Source organism: Macaca thibetana, chromosome 1, assembly GCF_024542745.1.
Source record: "Macaca thibetana thibetana isolate TM-01 chromosome 1, ASM2454274v1, whole genome shotgun sequence".
Classification (NCBI taxonomy): domain Eukaryota; kingdom Metazoa; phylum Chordata; class Mammalia; order Primates; family Cercopithecidae; genus Macaca; species Macaca thibetana.
The window spans coordinates 77,194,537-77,207,246 of record NC_065578.1 but is presented as its reverse complement, the minus strand read 5'-3'; the positions used below and the strand labels follow the sequence as shown (position 1 = coordinate 77,207,246).

Sequence of the window (12,710 nt, the reverse complement as noted above, 5' to 3'; positions counted from 1 at the left end):
TACCTTGTGAAAGGCTTCTGTGACACACATAAAAGACATGTTTGATGTACCAGTTGCTTTGCTGTGGCTTTTAAGTAAAGAATAAAAAGTGTCATAGAAGGAAGGCTGCTTTTCTTCTCTGTAGTAGAATACAGTCCTTCCCTGCCCAGATGATTGAGGTTACCGTAGGGTTTTCACTGTTCAGAGAGAAAAAGCCAAAGAAAGAAGCTTAGCAGACAGAAGAGCTTGTGTAGCCTCATCAAAGATGTCAGTAGCGTAAGAAGAGAAAGAGATCGGGGGAAGAAGTGGCAGGATAAAGTATCAGAGAATACAGGGCATAAGAAGAAACACTGCAGAAAAAAACAGCAGTCAGAAGCAGCATAAGAACAGTTAGTTTGGAAAGATTAACAAAGCTATTTATAAAGATTTCCAGCAAAGCCCTATAAAGTCTAACAATAGGGCACTAAGATGTTTGCAGAGAAGCATTTTAAACATACACAAGAATTCAGAGAGAGATTACATTAAGTTCAGATAGTGGGATCAAAGAAGATGCATTAGACAACAAAGTATGGCAGATAATGACAAAACAGAAAATGAGAATGAGATGCTGCTCTAGTTTCCCACTGCACTCCAACACTGTATCCTAGCTAAGGAAAGATTCTACTCATGTTTATATGGTTTTCTTATCAATATATTTCACTTTATATGTTTAATAATTCTAAAAATATAACTATGTACATTTATCTACAGCATACATATCTACAGCATATATAATTATCCTAAAATTAGCCTATTTGTTAAAAGTCCCAAACTAAGAATCTGTTTTCATATTCAGGTGACTTCCATCTGGTTACTATGGTGGTATCCAGGCGGCATCCCTCTCCTTGACTAAATATATCTGAACCCTTTTGTTTTTTGGTTTGGAGGCTGAGTCTCACTCTGTTGCCCAAGCTAGAGTGCAGTGGCGTGATCTCAGCTCACTACACCCTCCACTTCCTGGGTTCAAGCAATTCTCTTGCCTCAGCCTTCCAAGAACCTGGGATTACAGGTGTGCGCCACCACACCTGGCCTAAGTTTTGTATTTTTAGTAGGGACAGGGTTTTGCCATGTTGGCCAGGCTGGTCTCAAACTCCTGACCTCAGGTGATCTGCTTTGCTCAGCCTCCCACAGTGCGGGGATTACAGGCATGAGCCACTGCACCTGGCCATATATCTGAAGCTTTTTGAAGAACTGATGAGACAGGAGGTTCAGATCATATATGAATAGTAATGATGCATATATATCAATATGATAAGTTTATATTATGCTTGATGGCATTATCATCCAAACACTTTAATTAAAACACAAGTACTTTCACTTTATTCATCACAAAACTGTCTTTTTCCCCACATCGGTAGATGGAGAAACAATAAATTTTTTAATCTTTATTTTTTATTTTGTTTATTTTTTTGAGATGGAGTTTTGCTCTTGTTGCCCAGGCTGGAGTGCAATGGTACGACCTCGACTCACTGCAACCTCTGCCTCCCAGGTTCAAGCGATTCTCCTACCTCAGCCTCCTGAGTAGCTGGGATTACAGGTGCCTGCCACCATGCCCAGATAATTTTTGTATTTTTAGTAGAGACAGGGTTTCACCATGTTGGCCAGGCTGGTCTCGAACTCCTGACCTCAGGTGATCCACCCGCCTTGGCCTTCTAAAGTGCTAGGATTACAGACGTGAGCCACCGCGCCTGGCCTTTTATTTTTTATTTTAATGATAAAGTTTTGTATTTGGTTATAATGCTTCTGCAGTTGTCCTGTTCTCTATGCCATATATATGGGTCTTATGGAGACTGAATGTTCTCATATAGGATCTGATGAGACAAGTGTGACTTCATAATTATATATTAACATTGTTTAAAATATTCAATACATCAACAAGACGTACCATCACTTTTTTATTTGGCAGTAATAGTAATACATCCACATTACAGTGCTTATTTTGGCTAAAGAGCCAGTGCAATTTTTTCTGCTACTGTAGTGTTTTACTTTTACACAAATTAATGAGTACAGGCCTTACATTTAGGAAATAGAAACATTTACTGATATCAGCCAAGTAAAGCTAATACATGGTTGTTCTCAAACTAAACAAAACAATAACATAATATATTCATTAGGAACAAAGTAGGGATGTTATTTCCATTAATCACAGATTACATAAATTCTTAAATTTCACATACATATTTCTTAATCTAAGCAAAAATTAGAATTCAGCTTAATTTCTATAATCATTTTGAAATTTACATCAAATAATTTCTGAATATATATTCACATTAAAATGAAAATGGGTTATATAAACATAATTAAAAATTTCTGATTATGAAAAGTTACAGAGAAGTACATTAAATGTTACTTTGGCATTCCTATTTCCTAGGCTAACAGGAATTATTAAGAATTCCTTTGTAATGCAAATAATCACTCACTTGGAAATTAAAGTAGAAAATGTTACATTTTAAGGCAAGAAAACATTTGTAAATATTTTTATAAAGGCAGTTAATTTAACAAATTAATGGAATCATAGTAAATGGATGCAAATAAAGAATATTACTGTATGAGAAAGATAGAAAGTTCTTTGGAGCTGTGACAGTATGGAAAACTTGTCTTCTTTTTTAAAAGATAAGTCCATTTTGATACTTAATAAACATAATGTTAACCTTCAAGAAGAAATAAGTACTCTTTTAGTTGAACAAAAATGTAGAGAAATCAAAATAGAAAAAAGGAAATTAAAAGAAATACCAAATGTAAATTGCCTGAAAATTTATCTTCTTTCTTCCAGAAAAAAGGCTATTTTCTCAGGACTGACTTAACTGAAGTCCCTCTTACAATTTACATATGGAAGTGGATGGTAGAACTCATGGTGGCAAGGGCAATTCCATGAGTGTTTAAACAGGGTTTACCCTAAAAGGCTCTGAACTAATCATTTTTAAAAACATTGCTTTTGCTATTTAACCCAATTTTAAGGCAAATGGAAACTGTTATATATGTCTTTTGTTTTTTTTTGGGACAGAGTTTCGCTCTTGTTGCCCAGGCTGGAGTGCAATGGCACGATCTCGGCTCTCTGCAAGCTCTGCCTCCCAGGTTCAAGCGATTCTCCTGCCTCAGCCTCTCGAGTAGCTGGGATTACAGGCATGCGCCACTATGCCCAGTTAATTTTGTATTTTTAGTAGAGACAGGGTTTCACCATGTTGGTCAGGCTGGTCTCAAACTCCCGACCTCAGGTGATCTGCCCACCTGGGCCTCCCAAAGTGCTGGGATTACAGGCATGAGCCACTGCGTCCGGCCTGTTATATATGTCTTAAGTACCCTTCTCCATGCAGTCAGAATGTTCAAGAGGACATTTCCTTTAAAAAGTTCAAGTTTCGCTGGGCGCGGTGGCTCACGCCTGTAATCCCAGCACTTTGGGAGGCCAAGGTGGGCGGATCACAAGGTCAGGAGATCGAGACCACCCTGGCAAACATGGTGAAACCCCGTTTCTACTAAAAATACAAAAAAATTAGCCGGGTGTGGTGGTGGGTGCCTGTAGTCCCAGCTTCTCAGGAGGCTGAGGCAGGAGAATGGCGTGAACTCGGGAGGCAGAGCTTGCAGTGAGTCGAGATCACGCCACTGCACTCCATCCTGGGCGACAGAGCGAAACTGTCTCAAAAAAAAAAAAAAAAAAAAAAAAAAGTTCAAGTTTCTTCTCTTACAATAGAGAGGTTTTTCCTATACTTACTGTCCTAAAATTCTATTTGGTCACTCTTACCTCTTTTGTGAAAGGCCACATCTTGCTAAAGTAGCAGCTACTGAACTGACCAGAAACAAACTCAAACACTGAATTTGACAAACCATCCTGCTGAATATAAGCAACTTTTTCTTAGATGAAATGTAAAAAAGAAAAAAAAAACAAAATAAAAAGCAACACCTTCTAGAAAGCCATTCGTCTTATCTCATAAAATTAATTCCCCAGAGTTATCTCATGTAGTAGCAGCATTATCAAATAGTGCAATTCTTCAAAACTGCTGTCAAATAATATCTTTCTAAAATAAATTACATTTACTTATAGCTTTGCTTATAAAACCACAACTTAAAACACTTATCCCTCAAATGGGTAAGTTAATATAAGCAATAACTGTCTTGTCTACATGGTAATGAAATGCATGTGCATGCACACATATGTGTGTGTATCATTCAAGACCAAAGATACCACAACAAGGTAAAAACATGTAATATTAAATAAAAAGTAAACAGTATATAATGGAATTTTTAGTTTTGGTACTTCTAATCATATTCCCATCAATAATAAGAATTATAAATAGGTAATTGTTAAATTAAGCATCTATGTAAGAAAAGTCAAGGAGCTATATACTAAAGAACAGTGGTAATTTGTATGTTTCATGCTATATAACCTAGAAAGTACATGCAAAACAGCATGATCCTGAATTCCATATTTTGTAGTTAATTTACATAAATGTGGCACATACACAAATTTACAAATCTTAAAAGATTATGCTTTTCCCCCCGACTTTTCATCTTCTATTTATTAATCAGAAACTAGGCACTTTCATCTAAAAATTCGCTTTTTAAAAATGCGTTTTAGGAGTAAGACATGGTGGCACATGCATCTAGTATGAGGAGTTGGAGACTGCAGTGAGCTATGTATGATAGCACACTGCACTCCAGCCTGGGCAATAGGGCAAGACCCCGTCTCTTAAAAGAAGAAAAAACCAGAGCATTTTAGGTCCTTTTGTGCAACTCACTCCTAAAATGAATAAAGCCCGTTTTAGGGGCAAAATCAATAAATCTAATCTACTTACATACTGAGTTAGCCACTCCAAATAAGTGGTATATTATTTAGAAACAAAATTAATACAACTCTGAAAGCATTTAATATACTCTTATAGAAGAACCCCACCCATAAAAACAATTCGTTTGTAGATTTATCATAATGAACATGAAATATATACTTCCACATGATTAAAAATAGTTTTGCTTTACATTCAAGGGAGGAAAAAACCCTTCTTTAAAACGTCAGTAAGATTCAAAATATGAATATTTTAAAAACATGGGCATAATATGACAAATTCCCACTGGGCTGAGTTTTCTGTGGGAATAACTAAAAGGAAGTTTTGTAGGAGAAAGGAGAAATTATTTTACTGTACCAAGTTTTATACCTTCAGATGTTGACAGTCTTCAAATAACACTAAATTTTAAATTGCCTTTATTAATTAATAAATGCTATCTTTTTAATTAATATTCATTCCAGGGAAAAATGCTCTAATGTATAAAAAGAAAGTTCTTCAGTCTCTTTGTAACTTACAGGACCAACAGTAACATATTTTGGAAACTACAGTTAATATAAATTTATAAATTGTAAATTTCTCAGTGTCAATTCATTTAAATGTTTTATTTGTTTTATTTATTCACTTTTGAGATAGGGTACTGCTGTCACCCAGGATGGAGTGCAGTGGTGCAATCATGGCTCATGACAGCCTTGACCTTCTGGACTCAAGTGATCCTCCCACCTCAGCCTCCCAAGTAGCTGGGACCACAGACACATGCCACTACACCCAACTAATTTAATTATTTATTTTTTGAGATGGAGTCTTACTTTGTTGCCCAGGCTGGAGTGCAGTAGTGCGATCTCGGCTCACTGCAACCTCCACTTCCTGGGTTCAAGCAATACTCCTGTCTCAGCCTCCCTAGTAGCTGGGACTACAGGCGCCCGCTACCACACCTGGCTAATTTTTGTATTTTTAGTAGAGACGGGGTTTCACCATATTGGTGAGGCTGGTCTCGAACATCTGACCTCAGGTGATCCGCCCACCTTGGCCTCCCAAAGTGCTAGGATTACAGGCATGAACCACCAAGCCCGGCCTATTTTTATTTTTACTTTTAAATGTTAATATTTCCATGGAACTCTGCTTGATACCAGCTAATTTATTTTTATTTTTTTGTAGAGACAGGCGTCTCCTCATGTTGTCCAGGCTAGTCTCAACCTCCTAGCTTCAAACTACCCTCCTGCCTCAGCCTCCCGAAGTATTACAGGCATGAGCCACTACAAGTGGCCCATTTAAATAGTCTATAACAATATTCAGTGATTACAATTTCTTTGATTCAAATACATAAGCAAATGCACAAGTAATAATGTATGCAGTACATGTTAAACATCGTTACTGCCTAAACTTGATTAAACAAATAACTTTATAATTAAAAATATGTTTCTAGGCAAAGTTAAATATACTGACACTAGGAGTAATATATTCTTTCATGTGTGGGCCACAAAGATCTTGGCTAAAGTGTACATTTTAAAGGTGCAAAACATAAAAACAGAGCTTTTGAGAATGACAGCTTCAAGAAGACAAACCAATTAACTCCCAAATATTGGCTTCAATTCAAGCAATATTTTTGTAAAAGATACATTTCACAACTTTGATTATTACCTAATAAGTGCAAAAAGCCACTATGACTACACTACACAGGAATTCAATGACAGAACTTCTGTATAAATACAGTACAGTTGCTCATTTTTTACTAGATTTTTTTTCCTCCTGAATCCACATGCACCAATTCTGTTGGTTCTGTAATATATGTTACAAAATCAATAGTTACCTTAAAATATTTCATAGCACACTCAAATTGCAGGATTCTTACGGTACTTATTGTACTTTGGCTTCCAGTAGCCCAGTGGACATAACATGACCATGACTACTTAGACAACTACTCGCATGCCTCAGGGCATCTGCTTCAAGATAGGCCATTAGAAGCTCAGTGCGGCGAATGAGTAACTGCATGAGGTCTTCAGCTAGCGTCTCTGTGCTTGAATAGCGCACCTTCTCAAAGTCAAAAATGTCTTTGAGAAATAAAAGAACTTGATTCTGGAAAATGAACATAAAACAAATTGGCATTTATTAGACCAAAGGTATGTTACATTGAAAAAGCTTCTAATATTATAATGAGCATTGAATCAGGAATCAGAAGACCTGACTTCCAGTGCTAGTTTCATATCTCATTAGAAAAGGGGCCTTGCACAAGTGATTTAACCTTTCCTTTTTTGGGGCTCATTGTCTTTTTCTGTGAAATAGGGCTAATACCACCCATCCTACTTACTACTCAGGGATGACATGATGATCAAAAAAGATAACCTATGTGATACCATGAAGAGGTGGGGAAACATTTTAAAAAGATAATCTATAAGAAGTGCCTGTAAACTCTAAAGCACTGTTTAAATGTAAGGGGTTATAGTCCTTTTCCTTCAATGTGACCTTTGAGCATTGCCTCTACTCTAAGACAGAAAAATAAACTATTCTAGTAATAGTTTTAAATAAATAATAATAAAATAATACATTATAATTTTAAATGTGCTTTTTTTGTACAAGAAAAACCCTTAAGGCACATGAAAAACAAAGAACATTTCAGGTCTCAAATCAGTGGTAGATCCTGAAGGATATTTCATTTCAGTAAGTTATTATATACACTGAAACTCACTGTAAGCAAACTGCCTGCTACTAAGTATTAAGTCTCAGCTGTTATGTCACCATAAAAAAAGTAATTTCAAAGAGTGAAAACCAGGAATATTTAATTTGTCTTCTTTCTTAATAACGTATCTTCCAAACGTTATTAAGAAGTACTAAGAAGACACACTTCACTGATTCACTAGATTTTTGTTTGTTTGTTTGTTTGAGACGGAGTCTCGCTCGGTCGCCCAGGCTGGAGTGCGGCGGAGCGATCTCGGCTCACTGCAAGCTCCGCCTCCCGGGTTCACGCCATTCTCCTGCCTCAGCTTCCCGAGTAGCTGGGAGTACAGGTGCCCACCACCACGCCCCGCTAATTTTTTGTATTTTTAGTAGAGACGGGGTTTCACTGTGTTAGCCAGGATGGTCTCCATCTCCTGACCTTGGGATCCGCCCGCCTCGGCCTCCCAAAGTGCTGGGATTACAGGCGTGAGCCACCGCGCCCGGCTGATTCACTAGATTTTATATCTGAAAGGGTCATTAGCAATCAACCTGTTAGGTCCCCTCATTTTATAGATAAAGAAAAGGAACATCAAAGAATGATTTGCCCCAAGTCAGAATGCTCACTGATGACAGACTTAATTCCCAATCCCTAAAACACATACCTTACATTTGGGTGGTCAAGTAAACTACAAAAACCAATGTGTTCTGAATGAGAGTAAAATAAACATTTTCTAAACCATTTATAAAAATATTACCTTGACAGCACATAAACATAATTTAAAAAAAAGAATGGTACAATAAAACATCCAGACTTTCAAATTCATACAGTCATGGCTCACTGCAGCCTCACCTTCCCAAGCTTGAGCGATCCTCCCACCTCAAAATCCCAGGTAGCTGGAACCACACACGCATGCCACCCCTCCTGGCTAATTTTTTCTATTTTTAGTAGAAACAGGTCTCACTGTGTTGCTCAAGCTTGGGTATCCCTTGCATTAGGGAATTGATAAGGTGAATGGATATGCTGAGCCTACTCCACAATAAAGCACAAATCTATAAAATACTGGTCCATTATAATAATAGTGGTATTATAAAATGCCAAAAATAGTTAATACTGGCATTTAAATGCTGAATTTAGGTGACTTTTATAAATTTACTCTTAAATAACAGCTGTTCTTCTACAAAAGCAAAACAAAACAGAATAAAACCGTATCTCCTCTTTGATTTAGAAAAAAAAGAGAAATTACCCAATGACTGAACATACCTTAAAAAAGCAACATAAATCATAGAGAGAATTTCTAGGACCCAAAAAGCCCCAGGCTAGGACAGGACTGATGTGTTCACAAATGGCATAAAAATGGGCAAAAAATCCATCTGGGATCTGTTGGGAAGTAAAGGAGAATCAAGTTATTTCTACCTTCTTGTTATTTGCTTTCTCTAGTACAGAAACTGAAGTTGCTATTCATTATATGACCAGTGGGAGTTTAAGAAAATTTGCTTTTTAGACCAGAGTCTAGCAACACCTCAAACTCCTGGCCTCATGCAATCCCCCTGCTTTAGCTTCCTGAGCTGTGGGGACTACAGGTGCACACTACAGTGCAAGGCTCATGACTACTGTTTTTGAGGGCAAACCAAGAGTCAATCATCAGCCATGCTATTAAGGAAGTTAATAAGGTTACAAGAAACCTTTAGAGTCATAGAGTGTTTTATATAGACTAGTTTATAGTTTTCATATCCTAGTCAATAGTTTAATATGTGCTGAGACACATTTCTTTATTTGTTGTTTGTTTTTTTGAGACAGGGTCTCACTCTGTAGCCCAGGGTGAAGAGCACTGGTGCAGTCATGGCTCACTGCAGCCTCACCTTCCCAAGCTTGAGCGATCCTCCCACCTCAAAATCCCAGGTAGCTGGAACCACACATGCATGCCACCCCTCCTGGCTAATTTTTTCTGTTTTTAGTAGAAACAGGTCTCACTATGTTGCTCAGGCTGGTCTTGAACTCCTGGGCTCAAGCAATCCTCCCTACGTGGCCTCCCAAAGTGCTGGGATTACAGGCATGAGCTGCCATATCCCGCCCTTAAAAGTTGTTTTTACCTCATAAAAATGCTTCATAAAAAAGCCATCCAGCCAGGCATGGTGGCTCATGCCTATAATCCCAACACTTTTGGGAGGCCAAGGCAAGTGGATCACTTGACCCTAGGAGTTCGAGACCAGCCTGGACAACATGGTGAAATCTTGTCTTTGCAAAAAATACAAAAGTTAGCCAGGCGTGCGTGGTGGTGTGTACCTATAGTCCCAGCTACTTAGGAGGCTGAGGTGGGAGGATCATTTGAGCCCAGGAGTTGGAGGGTGCAGTGAGCCAAGATAATACCACTGTACTCCAGCCTGGGTGACAAAATAAGACTCTGTCTCAAAAAAAAAAAGGCAATCATATCAGCTTTGCAACCAGGCAACAACAAGAATGCTACAGTGTTCCTTAGTTGTATAAGTTTTATGATAAGACTATCATAGTTTTAGCTATTAAAAGCCCAACTCAATCACTTAATTATATTAACTGACAAAAAACAACAACAACAACAACTAGTAAAATGATTAAGCTACTCTTACTAGAATCCTAACTTTTAATTAAGGAACCCTATATCATTTAAGTATTTAATTGTGTAATTGCCTCTTCCTGTGAAGTATCACTTCATATAGCTGTGTTTTAGGAAACTCTAAGTTTATATTTATAACTTTTTGAATTTCCCTTGTTAAGTAACACACTGTGGGATTTGTTATACAGCACTGACGAGAGAAAACTACGCCTTAAGATTCTGTCTCCTGGGGGGGCTATTTTCTATTTTACAGTCTCCAAGACAATCTTCTAAACCTCATTTTCTTTTCTTTTTTTTTTCTGAGATGGAGTCTCACTCTGTCACCCAGGCTGGAGTGCAGTGGCACCATCTTGGCTCACTGCAACCTCTGCCTCCTAGGTTCAAGCAATTCTCCTGCCTCAGCCTCCTGAGTAGCTGGGATTACAAGCGTGCACCACCATGCCCAGCTAATTTTTGTATTTTTAGTAGAGACGGGGTTTCGCCATGTTGGCCAGGCTGGTCTCGAACTCTGACTTCAGGTGATCCACCCACTCTGGCCTCCCAAAGTGCTAGGATTACATGCAAGAGCCACTGTGCTGGGCCTAAACCTCATTTTTAAAATATAAGATAGCAGCAGTTACCATTTAATGAGTACCCATTATATTCTAGAAAATGTGCTAGTTTCTATTTAATTTACTAAAACATTCCTTCAAAAGTATGTCATGTTAACATCATTTTAAACATGTGAAAAGTGATATTGGAGAGGGGTTAAATAAACTGCCCTAATTCACACACAGCTAGTTAGTGAGGGCCAAAAAGTTATGTTCTACATATAGTAAAGTTCTAAATACCATACAGACTTGAAGTGTATTATGAGGTCAGAGAAGTGGGAACTTAGTGTGGGCTGAAGCAGACTAGATAAACTTTAGCAAGGAATTATGTGAGCTGAGCTCAATGATGGGTAAGATTTATTTTAGTACAGAGGGAATTTGGCATTTCAGGTATAGAAGATAGTTCCCAAGAGGTGAGACATATAGGTATCTATGGATATAGAAAGTAGACTTAGGTCGGGCACACTGGCTCAGGCCTGAAATCCCAGCACTTTGGGAGGCCAAGGCAGGTGGATGACTTGAGGTCGGGAGTTTGAGACTTGCCTGTCCAACATGATGAAACCCCGTCTCTATCAAAAATATACAAATTAACCAGGCATGGTGGCGGGCGCCTGTAATCCCAGCTACTTGAGAGGCTGAGGCAGAAGAATCGCTTGAACCTGGAAGGTGGAGGTTGTAGCGAGCTGAGATCATGCCATTGCACTCCAGCCTGGGCGACAGAGTGACTCTGTCTCAAAAAGAAAAAAAAGTACAATATTTATTCTAAGAAGTAGAAAAATAAAGTTAGACATGTTAATAATATCATTATTATTATAACTACCACTTACTAAACTCTTTAAATGTTTAATGTTTAAATTAAGCTGGTTGATATTGCTTTCATCCTTACCACAGTCCTATTAAGTAGGCATTAACACCGTTTTGCACATGGGAAAACTGAGGGTCAGCTGATGGTCAGTAACTTACTGTAATCATGCTAGTTAGTGTGAGAATCAAACCCACATCTACAAGTCTGTTCCTAGTCCTAACGTTAGAGTTCATCATCATCATTAAGGAAACTTGCTTAAAATATGGGTCTCTGGAATCATTTTAAATAAGAATTATCCAAATATAGGGGCTCCAGAATCATTTCTAACAGCACATTCTGAAGATGCTGTGAGGACCATACTTTAAAATCACTGCAACTGGCAATACTGTCGCAAAGTTATAAGATTGGAAAATATGGATGTGATAAAATACTGTATATCCTTGGGCAAATAATAATGTTGTAATTGTCAATACTTGTTTACTGCACTATGCCAAGCACTGTTCTAAGCACTTCATATTGAATCTTCAAAAACCCTATGAGGGCTAGGCACAGTGGCTCACGCCTGTAATCCCAACACTTTGGGAGGCCGAGACTGGAAGATCACTTGAGGCCAGGAGTTAGAGGCCAGCCTGGGCAACATAGCAAGACCCCATCTGTAAAAAAAAAAAATAAAAAATCAGCCAGGCATGGTGCTGTGCACCTGTAGTCGTAGCAACTCAGGGAGGATGAGGCAGGAAGATTGCTTAAGCCCAGGAGTTAAGAGGCTGCAGTGAGCTATGATCATGCCACTGCACTCCAGCCTGAATGACAGAGCAAGACCCTATCTCTAAAACAAAACAAAACAAAACACTATGAGGTAGATACTATTACTATTCTTAGAGATGAGGAAACTGAGGCATAGAGAGGGTAAGCAACTTGCCTAAGGTCACATAGCTAGTATGTGGCATTTGAACCCAACAGTCTCACTTGAGAGTCCTTGCCCTTTACTACTAGGAGTGTATGAGAAAAACAATGCTTAGCAGGTAAGACAGGTTACAGGGTGTGAGGCATGGAGGCAGGATATAAACTCTAAGACTTTTTATTTGTAGGGGCTCCAAATTGAATAAAGCAGCTATTAGAATCAAATCTTTATTTCTTAATTGGATTAAATTAAGTGGAATCCACTATATTAAAGAACTGTAAAAAATACTGGCCAGGTGCAGTGGCTCACGCCTGTAATCCCAGCACTTTGGGAGGCTGAGGCAGGCAGATCACTTGAGGTCAGAAGTTTGAGACC

At 38.2% G+C, this 12,710-nt stretch overlaps 1 protein-coding gene across 9 annotated transcripts in view; it reads right to left on the bottom strand.

The window, feature by feature from the left end:
* Nucleotides 1-3,656: 3,656 nt before the first annotated feature.
* MIGA1 (mitoguardin 1) overlaps nt 3,657-12,710 on the bottom strand; it is a 98,276-nt gene continuing 89,222 nt past the window's right edge. For 6 of the 9 annotated variants that reach the window (XM_050805529.1, XM_050805537.1, XM_050805520.1 and 3 more), the window contains 2 exons: nt 8,710-8,826; nt 3,657-6,869 (listed from right to left, as the gene is read on the bottom strand). In XM_050805529.1, the coding sequence (XP_050661486.1) occupies nt 6,651-6,869; nt 8,710-8,826 (336 nt within the window). In that variant the 3' untranslated portion in view covers nt 3,657-6,650. The other 3 variants (XM_050805567.1, XM_050805553.1, XM_050805556.1) reach the window with 2 other exon arrangements.